The 26,024-nt window shown below is 40.4% G+C and overlaps 1 protein-coding gene across 2 annotated transcripts in view; it reads left to right on the top strand.

Annotated features, from left to right (window-relative positions):
- si:ch211-51h4.2 overlaps positions 1-26,024 on the top strand; it is a 142,447-nt gene that overhangs the window by 4,437 nt on the left and 111,986 nt on the right. For both annotated transcript variants that reach the window (XM_047375732.1, XM_047375731.1), the window contains exons 2-6: positions 7,867-7,908; positions 9,787-9,860; positions 9,961-10,029; positions 12,493-12,595; positions 17,327-17,465. In XM_047375732.1, the coding sequence (XP_047231688.1) occupies positions 7,867-7,908; positions 9,787-9,860; positions 9,961-10,029; positions 12,493-12,595; positions 17,327-17,465 (427 nt within the window). The remainder of the gene's footprint in view (positions 1-7,866; positions 7,909-9,786; positions 9,861-9,960; positions 10,030-12,492; positions 12,596-17,326; positions 17,466-26,024) is intronic.

Below are 26,024 nucleotides of genomic sequence, written 5' to 3'. Positions count from 1 at the left end.
CAGGTATTCTGGACCACTCCTCATGAGCAAACTGCTCCAGTTGTCTCAGGTTTGAAGGGTGCCTTTTCCAGACGGCATGTTTCAGCTCCTTCCAAATATGCTCAATAGGATTTAGGTCAGGGCTCATGAAGGCCACTTCAGAATAGTCCAATGTTTTCCTCTTAGGCATTCTTGGGTGTTTTTAGCTGTGTGTTTTGGGTCATTATCCTGTTGCAAGACCCATGACCTGCGACTGACACCAAGCTTTCTGACACTGGGCAGCACAATTCTCTCTAGAATCCCTTGATAGTCTTGAGATTTCATTATACCTGCACAGATTCAAGACACCCTGTGCCAGATGCAGCAAAGCAGCCCCAGAACATAACAGAGCCTCCTCCATGTTTCACAGCAGGAACAGTGTTCTTTTCTTCATATGCTTCATTTTTACGTCTGCAAGCATAGAGCTGATGTGCCTTGCCAAAAAGTTCCATTTTTGTCTCATCTGTCCAAAGGACATTCTCCCAGAAGCTTTGTGGCTTTTCAACATGTAGTTTGGTAAATTCCAGTCTGGCTTTTTTCTGATTTGTTTTCAACAATGGTCTCCTTGGTCGTCTCCCATTAAGTCAACTTTGCCTCAAACAACGTCGGATGGTGCGATCTGACACTGATGTTCCTTGAGCTTGAAGTTCACCTTTAATCTCTTTAGACGTTTTTCTGGGCTCTTTTGTTAACGTTCGTATTATCCGTCTTAAATTGATCTTAAATTTCTGAATAATATGTGCAACTGTAGTCACAGGAACATGAAGCTGCTTGAAGATGGTCTTATAACCTTTACCTTTAACATGCTTGTCTATAATTTTCTTTCTAATCTCCTGAGACAACTCTTTCCTTCGCTTCCTCTGGTCCATGTTGAGTGTGGTACACACCATGTCACCAATCAGCACAGTGACTACCTGTAGCCCTATATATAGACCCACTGACTAATTACAAGAACGTAGACACCTGTGATGCTAATTAATGGACACACCTTGATTTAACATGTCCCTTTGGTCACATTATATTCAGGGGTACCATCATTTTTGTACAAGCCTGTTTCATGAGTTTATTTATTTAAATAATTCGGTCGAAGCATGTTTGAAAAGCAATGTCTGACTTTTGTTTGTTCATTTTCATAAACTTTTTATTCATTATTACCTTTGTCAGATTCAAGTCATTTCTGTGACCATTGTGGGTTTTTCTTTCATTAACCGAGGGGTACCAACAATTTTGTCCAGGTGTGTAAAAAGATTACTGTCAGATCTGACCAGTTTGTCAGCCAACAACATGCATCACCAATTTCTAATTTTTCTCTGATGTTTTTACTTTGCATTTTTTGACTGTAATAAAATGAATTTAGCCGCATTACAAAAACACACATAAAGTTTTCAGCTCAAATGGTTTGAAAATGATTTGTATGGACTGAATCACAGTAAATTCAAAACAAAAAATCTAATCTTTACATTTCATGTTGTTCATTAAACTTTAATATTAAACTTTTTTCCTGAAATGCCTTACAAACCATTAAAATGTGTAAGAATGACATAATTCATTTGATGATGTTGTTAGCCAAAGAACAGAACTAATTACACAACAGATAATTGCAAAGATAAGCAGTTGGGAAAACTTTTTCCTTGATTTCTTACCTTCAATTTAACATAAGTGTACTTTTAAGTTGTATCAGACTGAAGCATTTCAAAATACAGGCAGAACTGGACAACCAACAGAGGAATCACATTCACATCCATGCTGATTTATAAAATGATCTCTTGTGATGATTTGAGCTCCTTAGAGTCCAAGTAATGGAGCTGAAATGTGGCCGGCACGTCAGTATCAACAACAGTTGAACTTGTCACAACACAGAGAAGTTTTACATCGGGCTGCACAATTTATTGCAAATATACTGTCACTGCAGCACCACTGTGTACACAGGATGGTTCAGAATGCAATATTTTTGTTGGCTGATAGATTCCCAAGTTTGACTTTGCATGCTAGTGATCAGCATGTTGAGTGGAGTCTTACCACATTAGATGCTAACAACTGGCATAGATGATAGAGCCAAAGATGCAAAAAGTCGAAGTGAGTTGGAAGCATCATATGGACAAATAAGGAAAGACAAGCAATGAAAATGCAGATTTATTGCAATTGACAATGTTGTCGCAAAATTTAGAAACTATTATTGTTGTCACATGGCTCTAGTTTTATAGCTTCTTGCCTAACAATGGACTCTACTATAAAATTAAAAGGGCAATCAAACTTTCTTTTTTTCTCAAGTTTAATAAAATTGGAGTATCACAATGTTCCACAAAATATTTGTGTGTGGAATGTTTGAAAGAATGGTAACTTTTTCTTATTTGTTAACTCACTGTCTTAAAACATAAAAAGAAACATTCATATAAAAAGTTTGTTGAAAATTATAATTTATTCAGTCATCTTGGGTCCTGAGCTTCACTGGAGTAATCACCTTTGTGGCCAACAAAAAGGAGTTTGAACATCTCTAACCAGGATGCTCTAGGAACCCCTTTTAGTCACCTTTCTGACTGTAGATAAAAGCATACAGGAGGCAAAACTGCATTTATGGATTTCTTTGAGAACATGGATTATTTGGATTGTTACTGACATCCAATGTGAATTTCATATCAATAGTGTTATTAGAAATACATTTACTCAAGATATTGTTGACTAAGTTTTGTTTTTTGTCAGACTTTTAAATTCCTCTACAAGAAAAAATCCCAAAGGAGCGTATAGAACTAAATAGAACTATTTAAGACTGTCGGGTTATTTAACAGTCTCTACTAGCATCTCTCTATATAACACCACAGCGAATAAGATCTGCTTTGTATACTTCACTTTTGTTTGAGGTAGTGTCATCCCGCGGCATATCTCTGTGATTATATCTGTAGCTGGAGGGATGCAGAGTAAACTAGAAATCCAATATGATCAAAGTTAAGCTATTAAAACTACAGACTGTCCACTAGGGGTTGGCAAATAGCCTCAAAACTGCATCACATTGTCACAGCTTGTAATGATATTGGAAAAAGCAATTATTTCTAATTGTGGCTTGCAGGCAGCAAAATTCATCAGAATACCAAACAAAGGACATTTTATATCTTTCAGTTTCTCTGACCCACTATGTGTGATGTAGACTTGGGTCTGTGTGAGAGTCTCATAGTAGGGTATACTTGAGTAAAAAGCATTTACAAAAAACATGTAGAAAATGATTAAATAAATTTATTTAACAGAAAAGCAACATTAATGACATTGATTATGCCAAAATAATGTAATATATTGACAGCTACAATATTTTTGAATATGACATTTATTTATTGTTATTTTGATGTCGATACATTGATAACAAGGAGACGACTATATCTCAGTGGGGAGAGGAGTTGTCTTGTAATCGGAAGGTTGTGGGTTGAATTCCAGCTTCCTCCTGCTACATGTCGTTGTGCCCCTGGGCAAGGCACTTATCCTACCAATCTGCCTATTGATGTAGGAATGTGTGTGTGATTGGGTGAATGGGGCTTTAGTATAAAGCGCTTTGAGCAGTATGTATACCTGGAAAAGCGCTGTATAAATTCAGCCCATTTACCAGCTAACAAGAAACTAAAGGTCAGGAAGTTGTTAGTAACTGTTTAAAATCAGTCAGCGGTTTCACATACTTATCCCAATGATTTACCTATCCTTGCTATCAGTATTTGAAAAGATCAAGAATTAAATTTCATTCCAGTCACAAGTAGTGAGAAATTTTAAGTCAGTGTCAGCTGTTTCCGTTAAAACATTTTTCTTTAACTGGTCTACACAGACGTGAAAGACTTAAGCAAAATGTTAAATTTTGAAGGAGTTTTTTTATTAAATTTGCCTGTTGTGAAGAATGTCGTTGGTTCTTGCCATTCTGTTCTTTATAGAGTTTAACAAGTTGATATTTGGAAGGTTTTTAGCCTAGATTGAATTTCATTAGATTCAATTCCAATATCAATATTTATTACTTTAAAATTAATGCGCAAAACCATCTAGTCAACAAAACCAGCCAGATATTATATTCATGTTCAATTTATTGAACTGTGATACATTAACAGGAAAATAAAGTGCATTTGGTTCAATGCATTTAACATATTGCAGAAACCAAAAAGGTGCCCTGTCTCTTTGGGTAGTGTAGTCAGCTTATAAAAACCTTTTGTGCAAAAGTAACCTGGCAAATATTTATCTTCATTCTTTTAACATAGATAAAAAAATAAAGTACATCTATAATGCTTTTAACCAAACATGTTGAAAACCATGAGTGATGCCAACTCTCACTAGCTTATTGAAAACAATTATTACTTAAATTATATCCACTTTCTCTCTCGGATGACAGTTTCTTTAAATAAGTAAACATCAATACATAGTATAATGCTTTTGATGTAAATATGCCTCGTTTTCCCCTGCACATCAATGCTCAGGACCCACTTTCCTCAAACATATTTCATGTGAGATTTCCAATTGATTTCAAGGTCTAAGATCACACCAAGAATTCAATTCAATTCAATTCAGTTTATTTATATAGCGCCAATTCACAACACATGTTGTCTCAAGGCACTTCACAACAGTCAGGTACATACATTCCAATTAATCCTAACCATTGAACATACATTTTAATCGACTGTCTGATTTCATATCTGGAGCTGTCTGACACCCATTCAGCTGCTTTTTCAGCACTTCCTGTTTTTTCCACTTTTGACCCTTCAGAGATATGCAGAAGTATACATACAGATATAACTTCTGTTACTGGGCAGATGATATCTAAGTCCAACACACACAAAGAAGCCTGTTTGCAGACCTCTAAGTTACACAATACATTTTATTTCACACATTATTAAACATACTTGAGCATAGCAATAAAGATCCTTTAAGCATAGCATGAATATTTTCCAACATTAATCATTTCACCTAAAAAGAAAGGACAGATAAACTCTGAGCCAGTTTTCAAGGTTAGAGTCTGAAAGAGAGCACATATAATTAGTTACAGTAAAAGGTCAGTCAATCGCCACGTCTAGGAGAGAGAAAGGGTTAAACACTGAAAGACAGGGCCAAGTGGATCATCACTAGAGGGTGAGCATTAAGTTGTTGCCAGCAGAAGCTTGGACGATGCCCCTCTCCAGAAAGGTGTCACAGGTAGACACAGAGCCAGGCCAGGTGTAGCTTCTAGGAAGAGAAAAGAGGGAGAACAAGGTTAAAAGCTGAAATAACAGCAAATAATGCAAAATTGGAGAGTAATGTGAGAATGTAGCAAAGAGGGTGAAAGTGGTCAGCATGTCCTCCAGCAGCCTAAGCCTATAGCAGCATAACTACAGAGATAGCTCAGGATAGCCTAAGCCACTCTAACTAAGCTTTATCAAAAAGGAAGGTTTTAAGCCTAGCCTTAAAAGTAGACAGGGTGTCTGCCTCACGGACTAAAACTGGGAGCTGGTTCCACAGGAGAGGAGCCTGATAACTAAAGGATCTGCCTCCCATTCTACTTCTAGAGACTCTAGGAACCACCAGTAAACCTGCAGTCTGAGAACGAAGTGCTCTGTTAGGAATATATGGAACAATCAGATCTCTGATGTATGATGGAACTAGATCATTAAGGGCTCTATATGTGAGGAGGAGAATTTTAAATTCTATTCTGGATTTAACAGGGAGCCAATGAAGAGAAGCTAAAGTTGGGGAAATATGATCTCTCTTTTTAATTTTCATCAGAACTCTTGCTGCAGCATTTTGAATCAGCTGAAGGCTTTTAACTGTATTTTGTGGACATCCTCATAGTAACGAATTACAATAGTCCAGCCTTAAAGTAACAAATGCATGGGCTAGCTTTTCAGCGTCACTCCTGGATAGGATATTTCTAATTTTGGCAATGTTCCGGAGGTGAAAGAAGGAAATCCTAGAAACCTGTTTAATATAGGATTTAAATGACATGTCCTGGTCAAAAATAACACCAAGGTTTTTTACTTTATTATCGGAGGTCAATTTAATGCCATCCAGGTTAAGTGATTGACTAAGCAGTTTCTTTTTCAAAGATTCTGGTCCATAGACGACAACTTCTGTCTTGTCTGAATTTAGAAGCAGAAAATTTAAAGTCATCCAAGTTTTCATGTCTTCAAGACATGCTTGTAGTCTATCTAACTGGTTGAGCTCATCAGGATTTATGGATAAGTAAAGCTGAGTGTCATCAGCGTAACAGTGAAAATGTATCCCATGCTGCCTGATAATTTGACCTATTGGAAGCATATATATAGTAAAGAGAATTGGCCCAAGTTCTGAACCCTGTGGTACTCCACAATTAACCCTGGAGTTTAAAGATGATTTATCATTTACATGAACAAACTGGAATCTGTCAGACAAATAAGATTTAAACAAGCCTAGCGCTGTTCCCCTGATCTCTACACCATATTCCAGCCTTTCTAAGAGAACATTGTGATCAATTGTATCAAATGCAGCACTGAGATCTAACAGAACCAGTACAGACACAAGTCCATTATCTGAGGCCATAAGAATATCATTAGTGACTTTCAGCAGAGCTGTTTCAGTGCTATGATGAGCTCTGAAGCCTGACTGAAACTCTTCAAACAGGTCATTTCTGTGTAAATGCTCACACATTTGATTAGCAACTATTTTCTCAAGAATTTTAGATAAGAATGGAAGATTGGATAATAATTGGATAATAACTGGTAATCAGAGGGAACACTTCCTTAAATAATTTGGTTGGGATTGGGACTAACATACAAGTTTTAGTGAACTTTTATTTACTCTCTGTATGTTATATATTACTCACAAATTATTTCTTATGAATTCCAAACACCATAAAATTAGCTTTCTTCACATTTAAAGACAATTCATTTATATGACACCAATTTTTATTTCTTTTGTGACCACTTCCAAAAGTATTGCAATTCCACGCCAGAACAGAAAATATTTGTGTCATCAGTACAAAAACACATTTTTTAAAATCTGACCTTTAAAAAGAATGAATGACACTCTGCATATTTCTTTATAAAGTGGTGTCTGTCGCCTGCTTTGTAAATGGGAACAACTCTTGCTACTTTCAACTGCTTTGGAAAAACATCATTGTGAAAAGACAAGTTGAAACTATACATTAATGGCCTAAAAATACCCTCTATTACCCTCTCCATTGTTCCCATGTCAGTGTTAATCCAGTCTGTGTTCGTTTTATTCTTGAAACCATTTACACTGTTATAAATTGCCTTTTCTTTGACTGCTTTCAAAAACATTGAGCTACTGTTTCTCTCAGCATCGGTTCATTTCAACATTTATTGCCTTGTCTTTTTATTGGTAATTATACTATTTAAATCACTCCATTTACCTTTTGTGTTTTTATAACTGAGTTCTAAATTATTTTGATATATTCTTTCTTACAGGTTCTTATTGCATTGGTTACCTTTTTATATTTGTTTTTGTATTTGATTTACTGCTTAAATTATTCTATTTTTAAGGAATTTGTGAGATAGGGCATTCTTTGTTTGTAGACATACTGGAGTCCTTCATTCAACCACAGACTTTGTGTGTAGTGTATGCTCAGTTTTAATTATTTTATACCCTGTGTTACTCTTAGACCTGTCATCTTTATAATTTTAATTATAGTCAACAAAAACTGGTAAATGATCAGTAATAAAACACTGTTTTGTATTATTTTCTGTTATATTTGTAAATATATTATATATCAAATTGAATGTTTACCTTATTTTAGGAGCTCATGAAAAGTTTTTTTTTTCTTTCTTATGTAACATAGTCTTTAACTGTACTAAAGAAATACAGGGTAAAACCTTTCTTGCCTTAATGTTATTGTTTTTCAACACTTTGTCTTTCTAGACTTTTTGACCATTGCTACAATACTAGGAACTGGAATTTTAGGTAAGTTTTGAAACATTTATACCTGAGATTCATGGATTTATGGAGATTCTAATTCTCTACTCATCACTTAGTAACTGGTCAAAACCCTTTCTTGTCAACTTTCATCAGTGTCTAAAACTATATTGTCGCTTTTCAATACACATACTCTGCAGAAAGAAAACAGAATACAATAATTTGCAAATCCTGTTCAACCTGTATGCAATTTAATACACCACAAAGATATTTAATGTTCAAACTGATAAATTTCATCTTTTCTTTTGCAAATATTCACAAATTTTGAATTTGATGCTTTCCAAAAAAGGGCTGCACGGTGGCGCAGTTGGTAGCACTGTTGCCTTGCAGCAAGAAGATCCTGGGTTCAATTTCCAGCCAGGGGTCTTTCTACATAGAGTTTGCATGTTCTCCCCGTGCATGCGTGGGTTCTCACCGGGTACTCCAGCTTCCTCCCACAGTCCAAAGACATGCCTGTTAGGTTAATTGGTCACTCTAAATTGCCCTTAGGTGTATGAATGAGTGTGTGCATGGTTGTTTGTGTGTTGCCCTGCGATGGACTGGCGACCTGTCCAGGGTGTACCCCGCCTCCTGCCCATAGACTGCTGGAGATAGGCACCAGCTCCCCGTGACCCACTATGGAATAAGCGGTAGAAAATGATTGACTGAATATTTGCCAAAAACAGTAAAGTTTATGAGTTTCAATATTAAAGTGGAACTAAACCCAATGTGAAAGCATAACTCAGCCCCCAGACAGTTTTAGAAAAATGTCACCAAAGTGGGCAGCGCCAAGAGACACTAAGCGGCACCGCCAAGTGTGGGGATGCCTGCTGGGGCTAAGTGGGGTGTGGTCAAGTGGCAGCTAGCTTAATTTTCTGACATATTGAAACGTGGAGAGAGAGCAGAGTGACGCTGGTAGTTTCGCCATGGATAGTTGTTTTAAGGTGGAGGATTTTTCACGCCTCCCGTCAGCGGAGGTTGAGGGAGGCTTTATGAAGCCCAGCTAGCCTGAGCCTCTTTCTAAGGCTTCTCCTTAGGTTGTCATCTTGTCCTCTCTTTCAAAAGGATTTTCATGGTGTTTTTGAATGTTCATTAATTAATTTTGGCGAGGCTTAAAAAATTAGATTTTTCCTTAGTTTAATTACAAATAACTCAGCCATAGTAAGAGTTGCAATAGGGGTTCCACTGGAAAAAAAAATTATTTTATGTATTACCTTTACATAAGGACCAAATGTTTGCATGTAGACTTTATATCTGTGGAGCTATACGTGGCTTGTTTAAGTTATATAATTTCAGACTGAAATTACTCTAAAACCTCTCCTTGCTTAACAGGTTAAATAAACCTTAGGAACGTTATGGACATCCTGAAAAATCCAAACTGGGATGTTAAGTTTAAAAAGATTCATGCCCCGATTTTGTAGTGGCTTTGAACAGACGCTACTTGCAGTAAAATAAAGGTAAAGGTTCTATGGGAGCTGTTTGCTCTTTCTACTACATGTCCTTTCTGAAATATAACTTCAATTGGAGGGTAATTAAAGCTCTGTCCATCTTCATACAGAGGAAATTTAAATGTGTTTTATGAAGTGTGGCCAATACAAGAGATTTTTGTAGAGGTGGAAATTACATGGGACATTACATTTAACTGCTTTGTTTTGAGCAGAGTTTTCATGTAGTTCCACAAAGGTCCAGTCCTTCCAACTTAATACTTGCTCAGCCACTTAAATCTCATATGGAAATCAGCACTGTCAGTTAAATTTTATAGAAAGCTTGAGCCAGCACAGACACACATGTCTGAATGACACACAAAAAGGTTGTCAGTGTGCATTTTCTCTTTTACCTGGGTGAGAATCAACTTCAGAAACAGCTCAACATTATATTAATTTCCAGGTCTTCCAGTCACCATATCACATGCTGGACTGGTGCCCTTCCTGATCTCCTTCCTTGTTGGCTTCTTTGTTCAGGTAATGTTAATACCCACCTACCTACCTCTCTGTCTGCCTGTCTGTCTGTCTTCTTTATTTACCTTTTTTCATGATTCACGTCCTTTTTTTTACTTTCTAGGCCTTGCTCGTTTACCTGTTTGTGGAACTTCTCCAGAAATGTCAAGTGGTTCAGCTGGAATTTCTAAAGGTCAGAAGGAGAACAAAGCAGGAACCGTTCCATTTATTTAATTCTCTCCTACTTCTGTTTACGACCTTCTTAGTGACATATGTTGATAACACGAACATTTTCTAGGAATCTGGGTCGTTTTCAGGGGCGAGTATTCATATCCTGTTTTTTCACTGCATTTAATAATGTACAGGTTACCAGCGTAGCAATTTACCTGCCATAAAAACCTTTGGTGAGGGTGTTTTGGTTTTCATTTATCAGCAACTTTTAGATGGAGATTTGTAGTGGGAGAGTACTAACCATCTCAAAGTGGTTTAAAGTTTTGTATTATTATTCAGTAATATCAGTTTAAATTTATCTGTGCTAATTGTTTCTGTTAACCTAAATTGTTACAGAGCTCACATCAGTGACAAAAGATGCAGTAATTCCTTTATTAAAAGTAGGACTTTATGGTTTCAAACGGGGTATGGTCACAAATAAAATCAAGCAGAGGATCATTTAGAGTGTTGGCTTCCTTTCTGATAAGGAGTGCCATCACAAATTTCCTCAGAACTCAATGTGCCATATCAATCAATGTATTAACATTAAATTTATTAACGCTGCAAATCAACGGTCATGCATTATAGACAACAACGTTATGTAACTGTTTTACAAAAGGTCTACCACTGTCAGTGTATGAATGGGTGGATGACTGAATGTAGTGTAAAGGGCTTTGGGGTCTCTGGGACTTGATAAAGCACTATACAAGTGCAGGCCATTTACCATTTACCATGAGAAAAAAATAAACGCAGCCAACGTAATGTGTATGGTAATACAGGGACATACCTGTTAACGAGATGCCTGCCTCTGCTTTGTATTGGCCAGTTCTGTTATCTGGGGATCAAACTTATGTCCCTTTTCAATTAGTACCTACTCAACGCGGTTCATCTCAAGTCAGTTCTACTCTACATGATTTGGTTCTTCTTCATTACATTGGAGTGCCATCTCAATGTGGGCGGGATCATCGCCCAACCCCACAGTCCAAAATACCAATGTGATTTGATTTGTAGGAGACACAAACACAACAATTTGGTCTATAGCTTGACTCAAAGTGAAAGAAGAGATTCAGAGAAGGGTGCTGGTGACAAGACGAAACCTGGAAGCCTGGAAAAGCCTAAAAGTGAGAAGAGCTGTACCAAACCGTGCTGAGTAGGGACTAGTGGAAAAGGGGCATTAGTAACTTCAAGGAGCACACAAGTCTTTGAGTGTCCACCAGTGAAACGACTCTGGGAGGCGCTGAGCACATTTTTCATGTGAGAGAAAATCTGTTCACACAGATATTTAGAGCCAAATACTGTCAAAAAGGTCTGAGCAATGTTCTTGAGACAGTTAAACTTGTCTGGTAGTGATGACCAGCAGGTGAAAATGCACGCTCCATGATCATGTACAGCTGTGGATTCCAGCTGCTGTCGTGGTTCTGCAAACTTTGTCCCCACAGAGTTGAGCTCTTCAGTTCAATCAGCTCAGTCCGCATTTCCATATCCTCTGTATCCAGCCAGAGAGACAATCTAAATGATCATTAAAGCTTTTCTGGTTTGATCAGAGAAGAAAACACTGGTCCATACCCTTGAATGTCTTGAAAAGACGTTGTGAATTCTGTCTTGAGTCTTTGGATTTATCTATGTATTCCTGTAACTCAAGATGGTCAGCGATTTCTAGCCAATCAGAGGTTGAACCCGGTAGGTGGTGTGTTAGCTAGGACACCATCATAAGGAAGTGGGTCAACTGGTGTGTCTGTGCTAGCTAATTTGGAATGTGCACTGGTGGCCATATACGTAGGTGTATTTTTTTATACACTTTCGAAGTTTAATGCACTGTGTGCCATCAGTTAACCTCTTGCTTGCAACTGCCCAGGGTTGCTGACCCCTGACCTGGTGACTTTCAAGAAATGATCTGCTGCTGCTGTGTGTTTGTGGGGTTTATGCTTCTTTAAGACATTCCTTCATTTCCTAAATATATGTAATGAGTTGTGTTGCTATTGTTGTTAAAGACATTGTGATTAATCAGTGTGCTTTAGAATTCCAGAGAACTGAAGTTCACAGTGATTCTGCAGTTTCACTTCACAGGTTGCGAAATTACCGTTTGATAACATTCATAAACATGCACACAGTTCAGTCAATTTCTTTTTTCAAAATATTTTAGGGAACCTCTAAATTGTTTGCTGGTAAAAATATTTTTTTTTAAAATACATGAACCGATTTTTCTTAAATGTGCCCCATTTAGCCAGATTTATAGTTAATTGATTTAGCTTTTTTATAATTTTTAGCCAGAGTGTCAGTTTTGCAGATGAAAAATCAATGAGTTACTTCTGGTCTGTTGTTTTCACTTTGGGATTCTCCTTGTCAGATGTAATGGTAGGAAACATGTTCAGCCTTCTGTTGTGACACTCTATTGGGAAGTGTTAATATGATAAATTCTGACTTGGTTTATTATGCTGTATTCAAGACAGGTGTTGCAGAGTGTATTGTAATGGATCAGGTGAGCACGGAAAATCAGATAGCCACAGAAGAAGAGGAGGAAGAAGAAGAGGCTGAAAATGCAGAAGCAGGTAAGACGTTTTTTGTTTTTGCAGGGCTCCAGACTAACATTCCTAACTGGCAGCACTGGTGCAACAGATAGGTTCAGTTAAATGTACCACCCTATCATTCAAGTGAAACCAAGTTTTTCACAGCTTTTGTATCGCAATATTTCATTTTCAAAGGTCTTATACAGCCATATGCAATGAGGCTCGTTTGTTAGATTAAAAATACCTATTAAGATTAACAACCTTTAAGCAGCTATTAAAAGTATGTTCATTTATTGGTCTGACATAATATTATAATCTTAAATGTTGTGTTTTCATTAGCTGTAAGCATAAAATTGTCATATTTAAGAGAAATAAAGACTTGAAAACACCAGTTGGTGTGAAATTGATTTAAAGAATATCTAAATAATAACTTAGGGAATTTAGTTACTGAACTTTCCAATTTAATTTAAAGCGGGGATTGTTGAAGTGTTTGAGGAAAAAAAATAAAATCTGTTTTTGGTCCAGTATAACTTGTTAGCTGCCTCAATGTTGGTAAAAGACGTATTTTATTGTTTTATTTAACGGATTCTGACTGCAATGCGGCTATAGGCTGAGTGTCAGAGCTGAAGAAAGAGGCAGCGTAGGAAAGGTGCGCACTCTGTTACTTCTATACCATGACTCCAGAGGTGTTTAATCATGCTGATCGTGCACCCTCCTTTGCATAATATAATCTTATTGCAAGTGTTTCACTGAGCCAACTGTTCATTTCTTTTAGCCACATTTTGATCGCCACTGCACACTGTCCATGGTTGCCCAAACACTTCCTGTGAAATGGAGTTCTGACGAAAATTCACAAAACCTCATATAATAAAGACGTTCATTCAAGCTCATGTCATTCTCTAAGACCCCTTTTTGTTATTATTTACCCAGTTGCTTGTTCCCCTTAAGATTAGCTGTTCTTTCCCAGCCTAGCTCTTTAGTTTAGTTCTTCATGTCCCTGCTTTCTCTAGTTAGTGTTTCTTCCGGATTTTGTTTTGTGTTTTATGTCAGGTTTCCTTAGGTCTGTTTTCCATTAGTTTAGCTTTTTCCCATGCCCCTGTTTAGTTCTTCCTAGAATTACTATTTATGTTAGTTTATGTTTAGGTTTCTTTTCTCTAGACTTGTCTCTAGTTTAGTTTAGTTCTCCCTTCCAGTCTCTGCATTCTCTAGCTCCCGTTCCCATAGTAACATATTCTATCAGTTCCCTGCAGCCTGGTCCACACCTGTTTCATGTTTCCTCTGATTACCTGCCTCCCTGTCTCATTGGTCCATACTCCACTTACCTCAGCTTATAAGCTCTCTAGTTTTCGTTGTTCCCCGCTGGTTCCTTATGCTAACAACACTTGTTGTATTCCCATGTTCCTCCTTATGGTTTGTTTGTCTCCTGATTGTATGCCTGGACTACCTGCCTGTAAAACGTTGCCTTACTATTCAAACGTCATTGACTCACCATGCAACCTGCTCGCTGTGTTCTGCATTCTGGTCCTGCCACCAAACCCACAACCCTGACAGAAGGAACCAGCCAAAATCAGGACCGAGCAGACATGGCGGCCAACCTTCTTAGGTGGATTCAGCAGCAGGAAGAGGAAGCCAGAGCATTGTATGGGGAGGACATAGAGACCCTGCCTTCTCCCCTTCTGTTGGAGGAGATAGAGGAGGTTTTTGAAGGATCCCATCTGGTGCTGGCGCCACCAGGCTATGAACCGGGCCAGAACCGCACCACTGTCACTCCACCTGCTCCGATGTCTTTCTCCTCGCGCCGTAGGCGCCATTGTCATCTGCCATCCACGCCTGCAGCGGCCGCTGCCCAGGTCTCTTCGCCCACAGCGCCCGCTGCTCAGCTCTCTTCGCCCACAGCAACTCCAGCCACGTCATTCACATCCGCAGCGGCCCCAGCCGAGCCATCCACATCCGCACGCCACTTTTGTCCCATACAGGATAGTTCTCTGCCTCCTCATCAACTGGTCTGTTCCACTTCTGATCCCGAGTTCCTTAATGGCTTCTCTTCCCGCCCTGGACGACATCGTCGTCGGAAAAGTGTTTCTTCAGGGGTGTATCGGATGGGCGCCTCCTTCCTCCTCCCTGAGGGTCCGTCTGGCTCACCTTCCACACATCAGGCATCCCCAACTTCGCTTCCGGGTTCCCCGGCTGCTCCTGGTGATCTCCCAGTGCCCTCTAGTGGCCGCAAGGGGCAGACAGAGGAGCACCCAGTTACCCTTCCTCCAGTAAAATCTTCAACTCCAGCATGGGTTCAGACTGGTTTGGCTGCCATTCAAGCAGCCTACTTTGACTCTCGCTGCATAGAGGCAGCTCTTCATCTGGCCACAAATCCTCAGGACTCTGCATCCATGCTTCAGGCACTCCAAGAGGAGTTTCCTGGTGTGGGTTTTTTTGACGCTCCAACTTCAGTCTCCGCTGGAGGTTCACCAACCCCATCTATCCAAGCTTCAGTGCCGGTTCCGTCACCGTCTTCACCTCCTGCTTCAGCCGTCTCTGAATGTTCTGCAGACAATCCAGCTTTGGTCTCCACCAGAGGTCCACCAACCCCATCAAAACGAGCTCCAGTGCCAAATCTGGGCTCACTTGCAGCTTCTCCGGGCCCACCTGCGGCATCTCCGGAGCCATCTGCTGTTTTCCCAGACTCCAGCCGTTTTTGCACTGCTTCCCTGAATGATTGTGGGTCCACGTATTCTGTACCTCAGCCGGCAGCCACGTCTTCTGCGCCTCAGCCGGCAGCCACATCTTCTGCGCCTCAGCCGGCAGCTAATTCTCCTGCGCCTCAGTCGGCTGTTAAGCTTTCAGAGCCCCGGCTGACTGCCCAAAAAACGGTTTCCCAGCTAGCCGACAAACCTCCTATCCAAGTCCCAGAGTTCCGAGAGGGGTTCAAGGATGAACGTCCTCTGTCCCGAGTTCCCGAGTTCCAAGATGGGTTCAAGGATGAACCGCCTCTAGCCAAGTCTCCAGAGCCGCAGCCTGCAGTAAAGACAGACTTAAGACTCGACCTTGAACCAGACTTCAGTCTTCAGATTTAAAGACTGACTTCAAACCCCGAGACTTTACGGCCAACAACAGACCAGACTCCCAGTCTGCAGACTCATGGTCTTGAGGGAGTGACTTTGACTTCAAGTCTCCAGACTCTCAGCCCGACTCCAAGCCTCTAGACTCTCAGCCCGACTCCAAGCCTCTAGACTCTCAGCCCGACTCCAAGCCACTAGACTCTCAGCCCGACCCCAAGCCACTAGACTCTCAGCCCGACTCCAAGCCTCTAGACTCTCAGCCCGACTCCAAGCCTCTAGACTCTCAGCCCGACTCCAAGCAACTAGACTCTCAGCCCGACTCCAAGCAACTAGACTCTCAGCCCGACTCCAAGCAACTAGACTCTCAACCCGACTCCAAGCAACTAGACTCTCAACCCGACTCCAAGCCTCTAGACTCTCAGCCCGACTCCAAGCCTCTAGACTCTCAGCCCGACTCCAAGCAACTAGACTCTCAACCCGACTCCAAGCCTCTAGACTCTCAGCCCGACTCCAAGCCACTAGACTCTCAGCCCGACTCCAAGCAACTAGACTCTCAACCCGACTCCAAGCCTCTAGACTCTCAGCCCGACTCCAAGCCACTAGACTCTCAGCCCGACTCCAAGCCTCTAGACTCTCAGCCCGACTTCAAGCCACTAGACTCTCAGCCCGACTCCAAGCCCCTAGACTCTCAGCCCGACTCCAAGCAACTAGACTCTCAACCCGACTCCAAGCCTCTAGACTCTCAGCCCGACTCCAAGCCCCTAGACTCTCAGCCCGACTCCAAGCAACTAGACTCTCAACCCGACTCCAAGCCTCTAGACTCTCAGCCCGACTTCAAGCCTCTAGACTCTCAGCCCGACTCCAAGCCCCTAGACTCTCAGCCCGACTCCAAGCCACTAGACTCTCAGCCCGACTCCAAGCCTCTAGACTCTCAGCCCGACTTCAAGCCACTAGACTCTCAGCCCGACTCCAAGCCTCTAGACTCTCAGCCCGACTCCAAGCCCCTAGACTCTCAGCCCGACTCCAAGCAACTAGACTCTCAACCCGACTCCAAGCCTCTAGACTCTCAGCCCGACTCCAAGCAACTAGACTCTCAGCCCGACTCCAAGCAACTAGACTCTCAACCCGACTCCAAGCCTCTAGACTCTCAGCCCAACTCCAAGCAACTAGACTCTCAGCCCGACTTCAAGCCTCTAGACTCTCAGCCCGACTCCAAGGCCGACCTCCAGACCTCCTGCTCCGAGGGTCCTCTACGCTTTGTGGTAGACCTCCAGATCGTCTGCCCCTTCGTGGCTTATTTCTTATTTTTGTTTTCTACATATGAAATAATGTTCAATGTGGCTAGAACGGAACAGCAATGATTGTGTGAAAAGCACTTCATACCTCTGTTGTTTTGTGCAGATTGGAAAAGTACGATTTTAAAACACCTGTAACCTACAGAATGTTCCACCGAGCTAACAAGTTAAAAAGATAATTAACTGGGAAATAGACTTGTCTGAGTTCTTTTTCTGTTTTCTGTTCACAAGATAAAAATAGACAATGTCCAATTAGACGAAGCATCCATTGTGCATAAATGCTAAATGTGTAGGTACGGTTGCTGGAAGTGGAAGGAGTCCAGATGGTGATGGGCAGTGAGGTTATCGTGTATGTGCTACTGCTGTAGCTTGTCTCTGCCCAATATGTCAGCCTTGTACATTAACCCATATGTGTCTCACAGATACTGGTTTACTACAGTCCAGTGCTCCAGCTCTGTATGACCAAGCTGAGAACCTGCAACCCAATCTTCATCTGCTTGGCTGCCTTTTCCTCTCCCGGCCCATGAGCCACGCTTTCAACTGCATTCTCCTCTTCCAGTTGTAAGTTACCGTGGCAATGTTCTTTTCATGGCATGAAGTTGAATCATTTACATAATAAAAGTTAAATAACACTGTGTGTGGGAAGGATGTGTGTGGTTGAATTTATTGATTTGTGTTGTTTTCCTTGTGATGCATAGTGTTTTCCAACAATATTCATACATCTTCAACCTTTTCACATTTTGAGAAATAGAAATTGCACATTTACATGTATTTTATCGGTAATTTATGTGATAGGCCAACAAAGTACTGCATAGTCATGTAATGTAAAGAAAAGAATGCATGGAATTTACATCTTTCTGTTGATAAAAATCTGAAAGTGTGTTGTGCATTTCTTAGGCCTGCCGAGTTAATACTTTTTTAGTTGTAGTTTTTGCTCATTCTTCTTTGCAAAATAGCTCAAGATTAGTTGGATATCATATGTGGACATCAGTTTGCCTTGCTACAGAATCTCATTTGGATTTAGATCTGGACTTTGAGAGGATCTAACACATTAAAATGCTTTGATCGAAATCAGACTTAGATCACAGTTAGTAACTTCAAGGAGCACACAAGTCTTTGAGTGTCCACCAGTGAAACGACTCCGGGAGGCGCTGAGCACATTTTTCATGTGAGAAAATCTGCTCACACAGATATGTAGAGCCAAATACTGTCAAAAAGGTCTGAGCAATGTTCTTGAAACAGTTAAACTTGTCTGGTAGTGATGACCAGCAGGTGAAAATGCACGCTCCATGATCATGTACAGCTGTGGATTCCAGCTGCTGTCGTACTTTTGCAAACTTTTGCAAACTTTGTCCCCACTGAGTCGAGCTCTTCAGTTCAATCAGCCGCATTTCCATATCCTCTGTATCCAGCTAGTTAAAGAGAGACAATCGAATTGATCATTAAAGGTTTTCTGGTTTGATCAGAGAAGAAAACATTGGTCCATACCCCTGAATGTCCTGAAATTTACTGTATTTCCATAGTGCTGATGCTGCGTTGATCAGACAACTTCCTAAGGCCAGTCAGAACCTGGACGTTTCAACATAGCTTGAAAAAGCTACCAGCCCTTAAATGAAACAGTTTGTCCTCTATCCAGATGGTCAGCGATTTCTAGCCAATCAGAGGTCGTACCTGTTGGGGGGGGGGGTTGTTATCAAAGATACTGTAGTTAAGAAGCAGCGCAACTGATGTGTCTGTGCCGTCTAATTTACAATGTGCACAGTTGAACCTGCATATGTTTTATTTAATGCACTGTCTGCCATCAGTTAACTAATTGCGTGCCACCAATGGCACGAGTACCCAGGGACGCCGACCTCTGATCTTAACACCTTCATTGTAGATCTGGCTGAATGTTTAGGGTTATTGTTCCCAGACTCAAGTATTTTAGAGCCTCTATAAGGTTTTCCTCCATGATTATCCATTGTATCCACTGCTCCATCCGTATTCACATTAACTCTGGTATGTTCCCCTGACCATGCTGAAGAAAAGCATCATCCCCCTGACATAATGCACCACCACAGTGTTTGCTGTGTGCCCTACATAGCTTGAAACAGGTTTATGTAGGCCTTGTCAATTTCTTTTGACAATTGGTTTCTTCTTGCCAATCTTACATAATGGCCAGATTTGTTTAGTACATGACTAATAGTTCTTATGTCAGCACATCTGTGCAGCGCATCTAGAGTTTCAGTGGTCCTTTTGGCTGCTTCTCAGGTACCCTTCCCCTCTGTTATGTCAGGTGGAGGAAGGTGAGGATAACAATTCATATTTACAGGCCACAGAGGCAGTGTACAGCACAGAGTACCTTGCAGGATAAACCCTGAAATCCAGCTTGAAGAACAGCTAAAATCAAGACGATTAAAATCTGTAATTACTCCCAAAGCTGTTCCCACTAACAACTAGTAAAGTATAGGTTTGTTTGCTTTTGCAGTATTAGTCTAGATCCTTTTTTAAGTAAAATGGCAAAAATAAAGATTACAATTGATTAAAATGATTATAAAATGTTGATTTATTTTCAACATAAAGTCATGAAAACTGTGTTTTGTGCAAAAAGTGTTTGAATGTTTACAATGTTACAGTTTTCTCACAGATTTTTACAATTTCTAAAGAAAACAAATTGCATAAAGATGATGAAACACTTAAAAATAAAACATGCATTTACAAATAGTGGCCTGAGGGGGAATAACACACATCCTGGAGCGATGTAGGCACCTCCAAGCTCTGACATTCTGACAGTTAATAAAAAATTGTGGAACGACATCGTATTTTATCAGAACGAGTTACCACTGAAGTAACAGGACATAATGACAGCAGGTTAGTTTTTGTTTTTTACGTTTTGCAAATGTCCCACACTATATTATTATATTTATTATTATTACACATTTAACACTTTTTTCTGTCTTTCTTCGTTTGTTGCCCGGCGGTTGTATTTCTTAGACTGCAGTCATTTTTTTAACTTCTTTTTTTCCATGTTACTGTGCTTTCTCATGATTTGAAAAATTATATTTTTCTTTTTCATTTTTCTTTTTGTTCTCTGGAAAACAGCTTTCACAAACTCTTTTCGTCAGCATTAACTTAAGAACAACATCATACCCTTTTCTGCACTCCCCTGCAAATTCAACTGTCATACAATACATCATACAGAAGCATGTTTTAGGGGCCTTTTTTCGCTAGAACACTTTGTGATCTCCTAAAATGTTATTTGCATTAGTGTTGGAATGAAACCTGCCAAGTCATTTAATCTCCACTGTGTAGAAAGGTACATCTACAGTTAACAGAGCTAGGACAGACTTGTGTAAAAACCGTCCTTGAGGTTAGGGTTGTATATCTTAGCCATCTACTGCACAGAGCTGAAATAGGGAGTTACAAGCCAAACACTGATAAAATATGATTTATTACAGCAGCTCCTGATGCACTGTAATTTTTTTAAGTGATCCCACTGTTTTCAGATCTGTTGGCTGACCTTGATTTCAGCATGGGAGCTACAACAGAAAACTTTACATTGAAACTCCAAATCGCACCAAATACAGTACTGTAGAATTTGACTATTTAAATCTAGTTAGTAATTTTGTTTTTATGAAAAGACAAAACTGTAGCTGCTTACGTCTCTTTGGTCTTGTGGTATTCAGAGTTAATGCTTGTGACAGTTTGTGTGCAGGAAAGTGTTGGTCCTTTAAGGAGGGGCACAGTTCTTTCAGCTTCACGGGTGCAAGGTCCTGTTATCAGTATGTGAGCAGCTCAGAAACACCTGGCCAATCAATACTTCTTTCATTGTGTTCAAGGGAGTTTAGTGGTCGATCAATGCAGAGGCTCAACTGCACTAACACACAAACGCCACACAGAACATGGCCTGCATCCTTTACCCTTGCTGTGCCCTGGTCTGTTTGTACTTGTCTATACAGTGGCAAGGACTTGTAAACCACATGTGTTCATAATACCATAGTATTTTGTCTCTGAACAAAGAATGAAAATTTACAAAGTATTAGTCATGAGTGCCTGTTTTCATATAATTTTTATCATTCATTTCAATGGATGAAATGAACATAACATTTTAATGTGATGTTTCGTGATATTTCTTAGTGGTGAGAGAAAATTTTAAATTATTAATTGCATGAAGATGCGGACCTGGATGATTCTGACTCGATTAGCAAGCGTCAAAACTTCTTAAATTTTTTATTTATGTATGACCGAATGTTGACGCAGTAGACAGAACTCTAATGCGCCTAAGTGAGGCACCCAGACAGTTTATAGTGAATATCACATGCCAAGAAAATATCACTTGGACAACAAGAGCCATTTCAGAATGTTTTTCCATGCAGAATGTGTGAAATTGAAGTATTTTGGAAATATCTTAAAATACAAGAAAAAAAAGGTTTATTACGATTTCGTCAAAGCTAGGGATCCTTTCACATCTAACCAGTACCTGGGAATCTGAATTGGTACTCAACGATACCAGTTTTTGGTACTTTTGTGTTTATGAGGTAGTACATTTATTTAAGAATAAAATCTCAAAATTGTTTAATTTAACATATTTATTTCTCAATATGTAACTTTTAATGAATGAATCAAAACAACATCCAGCTGTTTGTATTGTAACATCTGAGTTGTTTCAAACATTTCTTCAACATGAAAACCCTTAACTGACTATGCAGTTTTTCTCAATGCACAAATTAAAACCCAGCCATTGTTGCTGGTTGCAGACGACAAGTCGCTAACGATTGCAAACGGTGACGAATACAGGAGTTGTAGGCATAGATCTGAGGCTGACAAAAACTGAACACTCCTTAGCCTTGAGAAAAATCTTAACCAGGTGCTTAACCGGGCGTTTCCTCAGATTAGAAGTATTCCCACCGACTGCCTTGCACTTCGCGTCACAAATATTGCAGCGAGCATAATCTGCAATGCATTTTGAAAAGTGGAGCCATAGTTTTAAGGGCTTTCTATCATGATGCTTGATGCTTTGTTGACAGTACCAGTGGCTACTGATATCATTACACTCTTGTGCGTACAATGCTGTGTCCTGTCCGGCATGAAAAATCGCCCACTCTTCCACTCCCTCAGTGTCACAATGGTGCGTTTAGGTACCAAAAGATAGTGACCCTATGATTTTTCATGAATCGGTACTTGTTAGTACTGATGGAATTCGGTCAATACCTATAAAAGTACTGGACTCTGTACCTATCCCTAGGCAAAGCTAATTACAAAGTTAATTCCACTTATTACCGGCAAGGATCTGTGACCATTGCCAGACTGGACTATAAGGCGCTCTTTGGAAATAACATCGCACCTAAAAGATACTTCACTGAAATGTAGATCTGCATGGACTACAGCGAGATCAAAACAAACCAAGGGATAACAAGCAGGTAAACTAGCTCGAACACGAGATGCATGGAAAGCCAGTCTCACTTAATCTCATGCCACTGTAAGTTAGCATGTTGTATGCTCCAAACACACGCGCCCAAGGAGAGTCATACTTTTCTGGCAGAGACACAGCTTTCCACTCCTAATATTTATTGTGATTACAATAAAAGTGACAATAAAAAACGTTGGTTACGTACTGTAACACCAGATTCTATGAGTATAGGCTTCGCCCTATAAGGCTATCGCTAGTGGGTTTATCCCTTCGCACGCAGCGTAGCACTGAAAACTTTAGTCCACGCCCACCTGCTGTGTGGGCCCCACCCTGGTCTGTATAATTATGGTGAGACCGGACCAACGGCTCCCAAATAGCTTTTTCTTCAGCCATCCAGGAACCAGTGAGGCCCAGAGCTTAAAGGGCTGCGCCTATACTCATAGAATCTGCGGTTACAGTACGTAACCAACGTTCTATTTTGTATAGGCTTCGCCCTTTAACGCTATCGCTAGTGGGTTAAAGGTGAAGCAGGATGTAGTCTATGCCTCACTGGGTCCATCCAGACCACAACTGAAGCATCTGCTCGCATAAAATTAAACCAAACTCAGCCTTCTGAATGCGTAATTACGCACTCCAATCGTCCTGCGCATCACAATGAACAGAGAAGAATATCTCTGGTCAGGGAAAGGCTGAGATACCAGATCTGCTGCTGTAAATAGGAAAACGAAGGTTACGAACTGTAACAGTGTAACGATGAGCAGAGCAGGTCAAAAAATCTCCAGGAGGAAACGTGGAGACAGATCAGCAACTGGATCATGCGTAATGATGCAGCGGAACAACCTCGTGCCACAGACAACACAACAGAGGAGAACAACCTCTATTCACACGGAGGCTTAATAAATTACAGCCGCAGTGACAATAACAGCAGAAGTCACAAACTGTGGCTGATAATAAATATTATGGCACCCTGCGTCTGCATGCAGGAAGGGTGACTCAATTATAAACGCAACAAAATAATAATCATTCTGTCAGAACTCTGAGAACAGAATGAGTCATGGAGAAACCTGACACATCTCGCAGGTAGAAACAAATAAATGAGCATGCAATGTGCAAATGTCTTCCACCGTCATTCCTCCATGCAGAGCTGTGGAGGATGAAATCCCCCTGGTTGAATGAGCTCTGAGATTCTCTGGAGGATCCAATCCAGAGGAAGTATAAGCCTGTGAAATAGCCTCACACAGCCAATGTGAGAGGCGCTGGACAGATAGAGGACGTCCTGCAGAGTTTTCTCTGTAATGCACGAACAGACGCTGGGAGCAGCGCAGTCCTGCCATGCACGCTACGCAACACGAAAGCGTGCGCACGGGACAGAGGTGGCCTCCTCTTCAGAGTTATGAGAAGGAGGTTAAAAGCCATCCAGAGTTATCACTCTCAATCTGAACGAACTCGTGATGCTTTTAGGTGTAAAAGCAGGGTCAGGACGCAGCACAGCTGAGCTGTCGTCGGCTCGTATTCTGAGGCTTAAGGGCAGGTGGACTGCGGGGTCAGGGCCAGGTTAGCGTGATAGTGACCGGGGCAGCCTTTGCAGATGGCATGCAGGTCGTAGCCCATAATGTAGCCGGTATTACAAGCCGGGCAAAGGCGGATAGTGCCGACGCTAGCCATCGATCTTGTAGTATCAGTGCTACTAAGCTGTCGCTGAAGAAAAATGGGAGCCGTTTGTCCGGTCTCACCGTAATTTATACAGATCAGGGTGGGGCCCACACAGCAGGTGGGCGTGGACTAAAGTTTTCAGCTGCACGCGAAGGGATAAACCCACTAGCGATAGCCTTAAAGGGCGAAGCCTATACGAAATATAACTATTTTTAAATTCATTGTCTTTGTTGGCCTTAAATCTATCACTGCAGGCTGTCAGAACCCCCAAAAAACAGTATCCTCTAATGTTCACATTATGCTATTGCCAATCTGCCTTTCTTTACAATGGCATAGGAAGGTGTGATGCCATAGGAGAAAATCCTGTATAATACACATAATCTTCACCAGCTAAGCCAGGCTGTAAGAGATTTCTTAGCTATGATGACAGATGTGTCATGACACATGACAAATTGTGAAGCCATCTACAAGGGACAGAACAGACTGTACTTCCTGAGGAAGCTTAGGTCCTTTGGTGTTTGCAGCAAGATGCTGCATATCTTCTATAAGTCTGTTGTGGAGAGTGTGATCTCTTCTGCCATCATCTGCTGGGGAAGCAGCATCAGAGCCAGGGACTTAAAAAAGCTCAACAAGCTGATAAAGAAGTCTGGTTCTGTTTTGGGGACTCCTCTGGAACCTCTGGAGATCATTGTGGAAAGACGGATTCTTCATAAAATGAAGAACATTATGGAGAACCCTGAGCATCCTCTTCATGAGACTGTCCTACAACAACAGAGTGTCTTCAGTCAGAGGCTTCTTCAGATCTGCTGTAAGACGGAGCGCTACAGGAGATCCTTCCTGCCCACAGCCATCAGCATCTACAACGGCTCTTTGAAGAAACCTTCATAATAAGCTACAACAACATTTAATTTCCCTTTGGGATGAATAAAGTATTTTTGAATTGAATTGAATTGAATTAGCCACATAAGCGCTGCAGCTTTCAAACACCATGTTTACTGCACTTGTACACTGCTGCAGAAATAACGCAACTTGCAACTAAATTATAATAGCAACAATCCAATAGTAGCGCTCTTCTATCTAATGCTATGCTTTGCAGATGCTTTATTAACATGCTTGAAACTGAAATTAAAATGTATGGCATTGCTTACTTTCTGATTAACTTGGCTAATAAGTATTTGGCAATTTGAGATTTTGTTCCCCAGCCCTGATCTCCAGGTCAGTTGTTTCATAAGCAGAAAAACAAAACAAATTCAGACTGTATCGTCACATTAAAAGAAACATTCCCAATTTAGACGTAGTAGAACATCCTTGATCCCAATACACAGAACCTATTCAGAGAGAGAGAGTGCATCAAAAGTAATGCACGTACCATAAAGACATAACAGGCCTTAACGTAACAGGCCTACACAAAATCCCCTTCTTTTTCTTCTTCCTGCCTAACATTCATTTTTCATTACACCATACTGTAAATGGCAAATAAAAGTCAAAATTTAAGTTTCTCTGAGACAAAGTGAATAAGGCACAATGTCAACCTGTGGGTGGAGATAAAGATTGGGAGGACAGATTATTCCCCTTGGATCCAGCTGTGACATCCGATTAGGCTGCAAATTGTAATGACTCACTGAAGGACATTTTAAGGCCCATGTGGGCCTGAAAAAAACTGAGAGATTAATGTTATTTTTGATTTTTGGACTTCTGCTCTTCCTCCCAGGTTAAATCTTCTTACAACAAAAGAAATCTGTTTGGATTAGCAATTTCTGTTATTCTCACATCGTCAAAATTATATGCACAACCTTAAATAAAAACATACAACTCCACTCATGTACACCTCAAAGACACACTTTTTGTACCCATCAAAAAGTTTCTAGTATAATTCTGTCTGCATATTTTATGACTCTTTTTTTAATTTAAAAAAGAATTGACTCTGCTTTTAGACAATCTACCAATCTTCAGTGGGTTGTGGTTGGATGTTGGGAAGACCATTCCAGATACTAGAAAATGCTATTTCCACCAATATTCAAATAAATATGGGCAATAGTATAAAAAGTAAATACATAACTACAATTTACATTAAGTTT

Source organism: Girardinichthys multiradiatus, chromosome 9 (genome assembly GCF_021462225.1).
Source record: "Girardinichthys multiradiatus isolate DD_20200921_A chromosome 9, DD_fGirMul_XY1, whole genome shotgun sequence".
NCBI classification, from domain to species: Eukaryota; Metazoa; Chordata; class Actinopteri; order Cyprinodontiformes; family Goodeidae; genus Girardinichthys; species Girardinichthys multiradiatus.
This window is presented reverse-complemented; position numbering and strand designations above follow the sequence as displayed.